At 47.6% G+C, this 12918-nt stretch overlaps 1 protein-coding gene across 7 annotated transcripts in view; it reads left to right on the forward strand.

Annotated features, from left to right (window-relative positions):
• Positions 1-12918, forward strand: part of Garre1 (granule associated Rac and RHOG effector 1) — a 77530-nt gene that overhangs the window by 35627 nt on the left and 28985 nt on the right. For 6 of the 7 annotated variants that reach the window (XM_051162207.1, XM_051162208.1, XM_051162211.1 and 3 more), the window contains exon 3: positions 10139-10339. The exons of the other annotated variant lie outside the window; for it this stretch is intronic. In XM_051162207.1, coding sequence (XP_051018164.1) covers positions 10139-10339 — 201 coding nt within the window. The remainder of the gene's footprint in view (positions 1-10138; positions 10340-12918) is intronic. 7 annotated transcript variants of the gene reach the window in all.

Consider the following 12918-nt stretch of genomic DNA (forward strand, 5'->3'; position numbering starts at 1 on the left):
TTGGTTCTTTTTTATTTTGTTTTTTCAAGACAGAATTTCTCTGTGTAGCCTTGGCTGTCCTGGACTCACTTTGTAGACTAGGCTAGGCTGGCATTGAACTCACAGCAATCCCCCTGCCTCTGCCTCCCAAGTGCTGGGATCAAAGGCCTGCGCCACCACGCCTGCCTGCCTGTCAGTTTTTGCAACCTCTTTTCTTTAAAACTGGGCCATCTGTGACATAGTTGTGTGGAATCCTCTGGGCAGGGCTGGTAGTGTAGCCCAGTGGTAGAAGGCTTGCTTGGCATGCACAAAGTCCTGGAGTTTGTATCTAGCATCACAAATATCAACCAGTCTTAACACACAGGAGTTAAGCATCCTGTGTGTCTGGTCCCTCTCCAGTGCCTCGGGTCATTGCTGTGTTCATGCAGAGCACATCTCTTCTTGAGACCAGGCTTCCTGCCACTACGCTAATGGGAGAATGTCCAGAACCAAGAAAGTGCAAGTAGTCGGATGTGGGGGAGCCCCTGTGAATGCCCCCTGTGAGTGCCCCCTGTGAATGCCTCCTGACTGTAGGAGTCCCTGGCAGGTCCCAGCCTTCTGGCCTGCTCTGCTCTTTGTTCTCTGTACCAGCCACCCTCCTGATAAACACAGGAGTAGCTGCCAGCTGCAGAGATGGGTGAGGGCAGAAAGTGCTCCAGGCCTGGTAGATCAGACAGATGAGAAGACTGGCACTAGGTGTGAAAAGTGCTGTAATGCGAATGGAAAATGGCTTCAGGCTTAACTATTTTAGTTTAACTTTCAGACTTCCTGTATCCCATTCCCCACCCGACTCCAGGCACACACATGCGTGCGCGCTTGTCTCTCCCCCTCTCCCTCTCCCCCTCCCTCCCTCTCCCTCTCCCCCTTCCTCCCCCTCCCTCTCCCTCTCTCTCTCCCTTTCTCTCTCTCCTCCCCCCTCCCCCTTGTCTAACCTGGAAAGGAAGTGAGAGAGCAGGAGAGGCTGTGACTTGCTTACTAGTGCCCATTCTCCCCTCTTCCTAGAAGCTCTTTGTTTCTGGGGTAAGGATCACCTCTCAGTCTCCCTGACAGCTAACAGCGGTACTTGATAGCTTCTGGTCATGAAGGTGTGACAGGAAGTACCAGATGATTCAACTAGGTCTCCTTACAAGGAAAGGAGTGGTGCTCCTTCATTTGGATGCAGGCAGAACAGCTGGGGTCAAGCCCCATGCAGTGCAGGGGCTGTTAATAGAGGTGAACCTAGGGTGAGGGAGCGAAGGTTAGTCAGAGGCCAGCACCGTGATCCAAGCAAGAGATTGTAGTAGTTTGGAATGGGATGATTGCACAGGAGACAAGTAGGTATCGTTAATAGTTTTTTGGGGGGAGAATTGGGCAGTTGTTACTGTTTTCTTTTTCTTTTTTGGGACAGAGTCTTGTGTAGCCCAGGTTGGCTTTGAACTCACTGAATACCTGAGCATAACTTGACTCCCGCCTGCTTCCACCCCCCATGGTAGCAATTACAGGAGTGGATCACCATGCCTAATTTAGGACTAGTCTTTTTTATAAGGTAAGATATATATGGTATAGAGTTTGCTGTTTTAACTGTTTACAGGTGTTCAGTAACAATAAGAACCCTCTCCTGGTGTACCGCTTTCACCACCACCATCTGTCTCTAGAACTTTCCTTATCTTGCTGAACTCTGAAAATCAGGGAGTTGAGTGGTTTGTATGTAATTACTGTTTTGTGTATGAGTGTAACTGTGGGTGTGCACAAGCCACTGTGCACACGTGGAGACAGAGAACGGCTTTTGGGTGCTGGTTCTCACCTTCCTCCTTGCTGAGGCAAGGTCACTTTGTTTCTGCTGCTACTGCCCTGTATGCTCCAGCCTCGCTGCCTTGGAACCCTGTCTCCCCTCTTATCTCACCTAGGAGTGAGTGCTGGAGTTACAAGCGGGTGTTAGCACATCTGGCTTTTCAGTATGGGCTCTGGTTTTCATACTTGGGCAACTAGGGCTTTTGCCACTAAGTCATCTCCCAGCCAGGAGAGTATTTTAATAGTGTGTGTGTGTGTGTTTTTGTTTGTTTTGGGATTGGGTTTCTCGATGTGTAGCTCCTGGCTGTGTAGACCAGGCTGGCCTTGGACTCATGGATTTGCAAAGGTTAGCCTGTTTCGGTTTCATAAGGGCTGGAATTATATGTAATGCAGGTGTGTGTGTGTGTGTGTGTGTGTGTGTGTGTGAGAGAGAGAGAGAGAGAGAGAGAGACAGACAGACAGACAGACAGACAGACAGAGAAGGAGAAGGGAATCAAAGATGCCTGGGGGGTGTTTCTATACCTGGGTCACTTCCTGGTACTGTTGTTTACGCGGGAGATAAGAGTAGTGAGAAGGAGACACCAAGAATAATGGGTCTGGGACACCTGTGAGACACCCAGGGTGCAGGGGTGAGGGTGGGGCCTCCAGTAGATAGGTGGTCATACACTGAGAGAAGAGCTGAGGGCCACAGCTACAGTGTGGGAACTTTCTCTTAGTAGGTAGCATTTCAGCTAGAAACTGGATGCAGCCATCACGTGAGTGCTGCTGGAGAAGCAGCAAGCCTTAGGGGACTCCAGCGTGTAGAGGTCAGAAGACAACTGAGCAGCAGCCAGGGAGTCTGAAACTCCATCAGTTGAAAACCAGGAGGGATTGAAGCCAGTATCTTCTCTTGGATGTTGGATGCCAAGCAAAGCAAATGGGTCAAGGCAGAAGGAGAGACTCACCCTCTCAGCATTGGTAAGACCGGCCAGGCTTCCTCTAAGAACCATCCTAAGACCTAGCACAGAATCACCAGGTAGAACACCATGGTGATGGATTGGCTGGGAGTCCCTGACAGGGGGTGGGAACTCCTAGCCTCAGGGGGGCAGCCTGTGAAGCATTGGTACAAGTTATTCATTTTTGTGTTGTTGAGCCTAGGCTGCCTTCAGCCTCAGGTGTTTGTGTGATCCTCTCTCAGCCTCCTGAAAAGCCAAAACTACAAGTGTGCACTACCATGCCCAGTTTTAAAATATTCTTAACGGGGCGGGCATTGATAACCTTCAGCAAAAATGACTCAGTTCAATAAAAAGAATTTCCTAAATTCTAATGGGCTTCTAGGCCATATGATGTGTGGTGACTTGAATATATTTTTATTTCTGCCCCACATAAACGTACAATGTAAATTTGCTCATGGAGAAAATTTGCTGCTGGAGTGGGAAAAGTGCTTAAGGACAAATGTTGTCTTTGATCTACCCTAATTAATACGGATTTAGTTACCTACCTTTGGTAGTAGCCTTTCCCTGGATAACCTATTTTTTTATTTTTTGAGATAGATTCTCTTATAGCCCAGGATGGCTCTGTACTCTTGATTCTCTTGCCTCTACCTCCCCAAAGCTGGGGTCACAAGCATGCACCACCACAGTGGGCTCTTCCCTGGGTGAGCTTTTATAATTGTCATTAATTGTATTAAGATTTATAGGAGCATAACTGAAACACACAAGACTTCTTGTGAGGCTGGAGAGATGGCTTGGATGTTAAGAGCAAGCACTGCTCTTGCAGGGAACCTGAGTTTGGCTGCCTGCATCCATGTTAGGTGGTTCACAGCCACCTGTAACTCTGGTTCCAGGCGAGTTTTGGATTCTACTGGTACCTGTACTTACATGGACACACAACATATATACATAGTTGGAAGGGAAAAAAAAAAAAGGCTTTGTGAAAGCCAGGCTTGGTGGCACAGGCATTTAGTCCCAGCACTTGGGAGGCAGAGGTAGGCAGATCTCTGAGTTCAAGGCCAGCTTGGTCTACAGAGCAAGTTCCAGGACAGCCATAGCTACACAGAGAAACCCTGTCTCAAAAACAAAACAACAACAACAAAATGCCTGGGTGCACTGGAACAAGCCTTTAATCACGTATGAGCACGTATGAGTATGGGGCTAGTTGGTCTACATAAGAATTTCTAGGGTAGCCAGGGCTACATAGTGAGATCCTGTCTCAAAATAAGATCAAGAAAGACTTCTTATGTATTTAGCACATGTTACATGGTAGTAAATTAGATTTAGGGCCATATACATGGTAAGGCAGGTACCCCACTATTGACCTGTAACCCCAGGCCAGCAATATATTTTTGGTAATAATTTATTTTGGAAAGTGAACAACAAAGCAACATACAATACTATCTAGGTTTTACTAAGATACCCAAGGTACAAGTCTGGGATATACATTAAATGCTACAGTTACTAGTTATATTTATTTGCGAATAATACTGTTTATTTTTTAAAGACCCCACCCTTACCTTGCCAGTCTCAGTCCAGTTAAAAGAGAGTATGTCTCACCACTAAAAGTTTTACATGTCGTGGTGCTTAGCCCATGTGACAGACAGGACTAAGACACCACCTTACTGGCAACACAGCAGCTTGTCCAGGTCAAAATGTAGTTTCCTCTGACCTGGTAGCACCCGGTGTTGTAGGCCTATGCTGACTTTATTACATTCACTGGTTCCTCTTCCTTAAGTACAGTATGGATTCCCTCTGTGATCGAAAATTCTGGCTGCAAAAAGGTTTGCAGGCTTTTTGTTAATCAGAAGGAATCATACCCAGGGGTTGGAAATCTGAGTCTTGCATGATCAGCAAGCATTCCACCACAGTACAGCACCAGCAGTCTCCTGCCAGCGATTTGCATGCTATTTTCAGTAAGCTTATTTTTTCCATTTTTAACCTGTAGTACACTCTTCATAATCACTTTCCGTAGTCGACAGTGCTCTGTTGCATGGTCTGTTTCTCTCAAGACATATTAAGATCTCAGTATCACGTTCTGGTGTGTGGGTTAGGCCATTATGTAATGACTCTGGAATTACCATAAAGACAAGATGCTGTATTCAAAATAAGATTGTGGACACTGGAAGCCAAATGGAATGCATAAGGTATATGTGAGTGCTGGAGAGAGGGAAGTGATGAAATGGCTTTGGAATTTCCAGTGGACGCAGCCAATCTGGCAACTTGCTTTCACTCTGGAGACTTTGCATCTGATCAGACATAAAGTATAGAGTGGCTTAGTTCTTGTCATGCGAGGCATTTGAGAAAGATGAACTGTTGTCAAGTGGAGTTACGCAGTGCAGTGAACGTTTGGGTTCATCTTCTTTGTTTAAAAAAAAAAAAAGTAGGCTGATAGCCAGGCAGTGGTGGTGCACACTTTTAATTCCAGCACCTAGGAGGCGGATCATTGTGAGTTCGAGGCCAGCCTGGTCTACAGAGTAAGTCCAGGACAGCCAAGGCTACACAGAGAAACCCTGTCTTAAAAGAAGAAGAAGAAGAAGAGGGAAAAAAAGTAAACCGTTTTGGGAGGTGAGGCAGGCCTAGGCATTGAGGGTTCCATGCAGGTATTAAGTGCTGAATTGGGCTGGGCCCGAGGAAGGAATAGCTGTACAGAATTTCAAAACACTCTAGGAAGGTAGATTTTTACATGTAGGTTGGCCCTCAACAACTTTGGTGCTATAGAAAGGATACCTTTCAGTTCTTAAACAGGATGGCCTTACATTAGAACCCTTTGTGATCTGCTTAAGATAAAAAAACTTACTGAGAAGACACAGGACGTGGTGGCCCAGGCCTGTAACCTCAGTGTGTGGTCATCCTTGGCTGCAGTAGTGATGCCCAGTCTGGACTAGATGAGTTGCCTCAAGAAACAAACAAAGCCGGACGTGGTGGCGCACGCCTTTAATTCCAGCACTTGGGAGGCAGAGGCAGGCGGATCGCTGTGAGAGGCCAGCTTGGTCTACAAAGCGAGTCCAGGATAGCCAGGGCTATTACACAAAGAAACCCTGTCTTGAAAAACCAAAATAGAAAAAGAAAGAAAAGAAAAGAAAGAAAGAAACAAATGGCTGCTCTTGGAAAAAAACTGAGTTTCAGTTCCCAGCAACCTATATGTTAGTTCAAACTGTTTGCAATTCCAGTTCTAAGGGATCCAATACCTCTTGTGGCCTTTTCAGGTACTGGGTGTACACATGGTATATATATAAATATGTAGGCAAACACACACATTAAGATGAAATATTAACAACAACAACAACAACAACCAAATACACCAAGAATAAAGGGCGCTCTGGTTGCCCCCAGGACTACAGCATGCTTGGTAGACCCTGTGCTACAGTACGAGAGAAGAGGAGGCTCATGTGCTCTGCTGCGCTGTATTACTCTGTGGCCCCTGTGGACCTCTTGTCTCAGTGACCCGAGTGCGAGGATTACAGGCATGTACCATGGCACCAGGCTTAGGATACATCCTTCTTGGCCATCAGAAATTCCCGGTAAATGAGTCTGTCTCAGTAGATCTCTGATGATTATCTGCTTTCCAGAATGTCTTCTCTTTAGAACCTACACACTATTGTTGTTACATCCTGGATCTCATCACTGGCCAGCAGGGCAGCCGGCTGCTCAGAAATGGCTTTTCGTGTGAGACAGAGCTGGTTTCAAATCCTCACTTAAACCTACTTGACATTAAGCAAGTTTATCTTTTTAAGCCTGTTTTTGTCATCTGTAAAATGGGGAAATGGCTCACATTTTCTACAGGGTTACTCTACCACGCGTGGTGCTCCTGCTGTGGGTTAAGGTGGTGGCTGTTGGTGGAGCTCCAGTGCTATTTTAAATTTAAGTACCTGTCCTTGACTGTTTACTCACCCATTCTCAGCTTACCCAGTCTGTTCTTCAGCTCACCCTCGTGTGCCCCGAGGCTAAACTTTCTCTTTGTCTGTGATCCTGGGGCACACTCTTCCCAACCTGTGTGAGGACAGTCCTCAAGAACTGGCCATCCCTGAGTCAAGGAGGGTGAGGGCTGTCGTGGGGGTTGAGGGCTGAGCTGAGATAAAGCGTAGGCAGAGACAGGAGCTCTGTCCTCTCAGAGGGTGATGCTTATGTGTCTGTTCCTCAAGGTGGCATTTTAGAATAAGTGGTCACTGAAACCAATTTGCAAGGCCCTGGGTAACCACTGCTTGGGTTGGCCTTTAATTAATCATTTACGACGTGTATTTGGTCATGATCATAGCCTGGGTTGATGCTTTACACATCGTGGGAAAGAAGAGGGCATTCTTACAGAGAAGAGCTGTAGATAAATGACTCATCTGAGGTCAAGCACAGGATGAACACCAGCGACAGCTGACTGATAGCCCTTTATGAAACTCCTGGCACCTCTCCTCCTGCGGCCTAGCAGTGCTGCAGGGAGACACGGCCCAGTCCCATGCTTCTGTGACGCAGACACCAGGCTTCCCTGCCACTCAGAGTGGGAGCTGAAGCTTTCTCCCTTGGTTCTGTCCTCAGAGAGCCTTTTCCTCACCACCTGCCAGGCAGCTTCCTTGTCCAGCTGCATCTGACCTTGGGTGTCTATTTATGGCTTTGTTGTCCCTCCTAGCCCCGTTAGTATGTAACCCTCATGAGCACAGGGACTTTCCCATTTTCCTTCCTATATACCCTCAGGGTTCTCGAGCTTTGTGCATACTGGGCATTCACATGTTACATATGTATTACTAGAAGGAGTAAGTCATTTTCATTGGTCAGAAGCTGTGAGACTGTGACCAGCGTGGCATCTTCACTTCTCCTTGTTTTCCTTCTCCCATAGTTTGCCAAGAGGCCAAGGAAGAGGAGAGAGGGTGTGTCCTGGAGGAGCCAGCCCTCCTCCTCTGTGTCTGCACTGTGGGGAGCTTCCTGGTGCCCTCAGCCAGTGCCAGTCAAGACTGAATTTCTGTTGTGTGCCCGGTCTCAGTGCTGCCAGCCTCTGCCCATTGAAGGCAGTGGGGCACCCTGGCCAAAAGCTTAGAAACTGAACGCTGAGTGAAGAGACTCCCTGCCCATCCATTTTGTGACATAACTTTTGTGCTCAGTTTCATAAGTTGTCAGCCTCCATCCTTCCTCTCTGGAAAATGGAGATTACTTCTTAGGGGTGTTCTGGGATTGTGAGGCAACCCATATGAAGCCTGTAGTGTAGACCAGGCACATGCTGAATGCTCAGTTAACGTGGACTGGTGGTGTATTCGGTACTAGAAGATGGTGTTTATTCATGTCAGGTGCCTCCAGCTACATCCTTAGGTGTGCCCCCTCTGTGTCCCTCACGCTGCCCTTCATAGCCATAGCCTTGGTGGGCAGGAGCTCTTGAGGCAAGGGACAGTGGAAACCCAGGAGGGTTGCGTGGAGTTTGGCTGGGATTTAGCTGCTCACTACAGAGGGTGGACACTTTGATGTGAGCTTTTTGTTTGTTTGCTTGGGTTTTGGGTGAAACTGTTCATTGGCTTGTTTGCTCTGATGATTTCCACAGGAGAAAAGTCAATCAGAGGGAGTAGGTATGGCCTTGGGAGCTGACCAGTCATAGTTTCTTTACTAAATAGCTCTGATGTGTGAGGCTGGATTGGGTTTGTAGTAAAGGGCAGCATCTGACTGATGTGGCCGAGTCTTCCTGATGAGATGGGGTTAGAGCATGGATGTTAGATCTTTGTAGAAAACTTTGCAGATAGTTGGAGCTTTTTTTTTTTTTTTTGAGATAGGGTCTCACCAAATGCCCAGGCTGGCTTTGAACTTTCAGCTCTCTAACCTCAGTATCTTTGCAGCTAGCAATTTCTCTTTCTGCTTTAAATAGAGAAACATCATATCTATGGTTGCCCAACTTAAAAAGCCAGACTGACTGCAGGGCGTGATGGTGCACACCTGTAATCCCAGCGCTCAGGGAGGCAGAGGCAGGCGGATTCTGTGAGTTCAAGGCCAGCCTGGTTTAGGGCTACACAGAGAAACCCTGTCTCAAAAACCCCAACAAAACAAAACAAAACAAAAAAACAGACTAGGAGTTGTGCACTCCTGAAATCCAAGAAACTCAGGAAGCCGAGGCAGGAAGATTGCAAGTTCAAAGCCAGCCTGAGCTATTTAGTGAGACCCTCCTGTCTTAAAATACAAAGATAAAAAGAGCTGAGGATGTTAGCTCTTCCTTGTTCTGTTCCAGGCCCTGGGATTGATTCTCTGAGCACCACTAAAAACATAAAGAAAAGGAAGGGCGAGAGGGTTGGCTCATGCCTTTAATCCCAGCACTCGGGAGGCAGAGGCAAGTAGATCACTGTGAGTTCGAGGCCAGCCTGGTCTACTTAGTAAGTCTGGGACAGCCAAGGCTACACAGAAAGACCTTGTCTCGAAAAACCAAACCAACCAACCAAACAAAAAATGTCCGTAGGGCTAACAATTTGAAACACTTGTCTATTAGCAGAAGGGGTTTGACTTCTATTATTATTGCTTTGAAGCAGGGGCTTACTCTGTGGCCACGACTGGCTTCTAACTCTCTTTGTAGGCCAGGCTGGTTTTGAACTCAAAGCCTCTCAAGTACTAGAATTACCTGAATGCATCACTACATCTGGCATATTCATTGTTTGAAAAAGAAGTGAATTTCCAGCTGGGTATGATGGCATACACTTTTAATTCCAGCACTGGGGAGGCAGAGGCAGGCAGATCTCTGTGAGTTCCAGGCCAGCCTGGGCTATAGAATAAGTTCCAGGACAGTCAGCTCTGTAGTGAGACCCTATTTGAATTATTAATCATGAAAGTAACAGCTTGTATGTGGGGGGGGGGGGGTTAGTGGGTTCTGCCCTGCTGATAGAATTGTCTCCCATGTTGTATTGCCTCCTTGAAGACTGGTCTGTCAGCTTTGTTTTGCAAAAGTAGGAACAAGACAGACATCTCTATTCATAACAATATTAGCACAGCCCTGAAACAACCAGTATCTTTGGGTTTAATTTCCAATGGAATGTTTTCTTCTCGGTCAGACTAACCTTTCAGATTTTTAGTCACATGCCATGACTTTCCCTTTGCATTCTGAACACTCTGTGGCCATAATTGAGATTATGAATGGCTCTGGCCCAGCAGGAGCTCAAAGACAGTCTAGACGAGAGGGAAGTGAGGGCAGCTGGCGGGAAGTCGGAAGACCCATTCATGCCTGAGGCTTGCCGCTTGCTTAGAAATGTTCTGACTTCTAAATGTCTAGTACCAAGGCCCGGGAGGCAGGCACTCTTAAAGCAGGGGGACTTTTTAGCATTGCATGCTTTTATGATTACAAATCTGTTGACATTTGAGAATTTCTCCTACTAATCCACGAGCAACCCCCAAGCCTAAAGTCCCTGGCTCTCTTGTTTTCACAGGTGTTGGGGCGATGTTTCTTGACAGTGGTGCAAGTCCATTTCCAGTTTTTGACTCACGCCTTGCAGAAAGTCCAGCCGGTGGCTCACTCTTGCTTTGCCGAGGTAGTTGTGCCAGAAAAAAAGAACAGCGGCAGTCTGTCTGGCGTGGGCCACACACCCGAACTGGAGGAAGCTGTGCGATCCTGGCGGGGGGCTGCTGAGGTAACTGACCTGGGAGAGCTGGCTGTGTTCCAACAGAAGAGGCTGCCGGGTTTTGTCTGTCTGCTCCCAGAAGAGCCACTTGCTTTAGACATTAAGTTGTAAACTCAGCACTTGCATAATCTTGTGACAGCAAATGTCTTTTAAAATTCCTGCTTTGAGTCAGGCGTTTGCCAGGCACTAAGATGATACCTGCAGAGAAAGACTTAGAAGAACAGGGTATAGAGGGCACAGGAGCTGTTCAGACCTAGAGGAAGAGCCCTGCTTCTGAATGGGAGTGGTGCGAAAAAGAGGCGGCCATGCGAGAAGGATCAAACCTAAGTCAGGAGTGACACAGTGGAGCTGAATAGGACAGTCAGCGCTCAGTAGGCAGCCAGGTAGGCTGGGTAACAGGAGGGTTTGTTTGGCAAGATGGACCTCACAAATACTAGGGTTTCAGGAATATGCTGCCATGGCTGGTTTATATGGTCCTGAGGTTGGACTGGGATATCATGCATGCTACAGAAGCACTCCACAAACTGAGCTACATCCTAAGCCCTCTTTGGGGGTGTTTTGTTGTGGTTGTTTTTATTTGTTTGCTTGTTTAGACAGAGTTTCTCTGTGTGTATTCCTGGCTGTCCTGGACTCACTTTGTAGACCAGGCTGGCCCCAAACTCACAGAGATCCACCTGCCTCTGCCTCCTGATTTCAGGGATTACAGACAAGTACCACCTTGCCCTATTTATATTTGTTTTTCAAGACAGCGTTTCTCTGTGTAGCCCTGGATCTCCTGGAGCTCACTTTGTAGATCCCATGACCGCTGTTTCTCAAGTGCTGGCATTAAAGGGGTGTGCCACCATCATCCAGCTATTGTTTTTTTTTTTTTTTTTACATTGATTTTAACGTGTGTGTGTGCATGTGTGTCTCATGCGCGGTGAGGGGTGGGGCCGTATGTGTGCATGTAGTGCAAGTGCCTGTGGAGCCAGAAGGAAGCATCATACCCCCTGAAGTTGTATTTAGACATGGTTGAGGGCTGCGTGCTGTGGATGCTAGGAACTAAATTCAGATCCTCTGTGATGGCACTACACACCTTTAATCTCTGAACTATCTCTCCAGCCCATTGTTATTTTTGAGATAAATTCTCACTCCACTGCCTAGACTGGCCTCTGACTCCTGGCAGGTCTTCCTTCTCCCTCCAATGGCTGGGATTACAAGTTTGAGCTGTTTCTGTAGCCGCCATCTTCTTAGAAGTGTCTGGAGTCTTTGTACTTCTTGCTCTGCAACAATGAGGGCTGGAGTTTGGATCCCTAGTTCTGGCTGGGGTGGAGAGAGGTAGGTCACTGGAGTTTGTCAGCATAGCCAACTACAACAACACTGTAATCCCAGCACAGCTTCACCCGTGGGTAGAGAAGCACGAGAGCTATAGAATGGCATGGTGGTCGGATATGGGGAGGGGACATGCCAGTACACAGTGAGCTGTGCGGAGGGGACATGGCAGTACACAGTGAGCGGTGAAGAGGGGATGTGCCAGTATCCAGTGAGCTGTGGGGAGGGGACATGCCAGTACACAGTGAGCTGTGGGGAGGGGACATAACAGTACACAGTGAGCTGTGGGGAGGGGACATGCCAGTACACAGTGAGCGGTGGGGAGGAGACGTGCCAGTACACAGTGAGCGGTGGGGAGGAGACGTGCCAGTACACAGTGAGCAGTGGGAGGGGACATGCCAGTACACAGTGAGCGGTGGGGAGGGGACATGGCAGTACACAGTGAGCGGTGGGGAGGGGACATGCCAGTACACAGTGAGCTGTGGGGAGGGGACATGCCAGTATACACTGAGCATTTCCCTCTGGGGACTTGCAGTTCCCACACAACCTCAGGGCTGAGGACCTGCTGTGGGGTGGGCTGCAGGCCATCTCCAAGTCTTTTTCCTGGGATATCCTACCTTCAGTACAGTTTCTTCTCTGGCCTCTAGCATGGCATTTCCTAGTCCAGTGGTTCGGTTGAAAGACACTGTCACAGGGCACCAAAAGACCATCCAAAAACACAGATATTTACATTACAACTCATAACAGTAGCAAAATTACAGTTATGAAGTAGCGATGAAGTAATTTTGTGATTGGGCTCACCACAACCTGAGGAACTATATTAAAGGATTGAGCAGCAATAGGAAGGTTGAGAACCACTCTACACCCAGAACTTAAACTTGGATGTAAACAAATCAGAAGCAGTTTTCTGGCTGGCAAGGTGGCTCAGTTGGTGAAGGTGTTTGCCATCAAGTCTGATTGTCCTAACATCCATGAGTGTGTGCACACACTCAACACAGAAACACAAGCACTTGGACACACACGTGTAAAACAAATTAGAAGAAAAGAAAGAAATTGCTCTTTATAAAGTCAATCTGTCTCTTCCCTCCCTTCTCCCAACGCCTTCTCTCTCTCATTCTTTTGAGCTAGGCTCTTGCTGTCCAGCCCAGGCAGGCCTCACACTCACAGTGCTTCTGCCTCAGCCTCCCGAGGGTTGGGGTTACAGGCGTCTATCGCCATGCCGCACTTACTTATTTATTATTAATGTGTATAGGTGTTTTGCCTTCACATATGTTAGT

The sequence above is a fragment of the Acomys russatus genome, chromosome 19, assembly GCF_903995435.1.
Source record: "Acomys russatus chromosome 19, mAcoRus1.1, whole genome shotgun sequence".
Classification (NCBI taxonomy): Eukaryota; Metazoa; Chordata; class Mammalia; order Rodentia; family Muridae; genus Acomys; species Acomys russatus.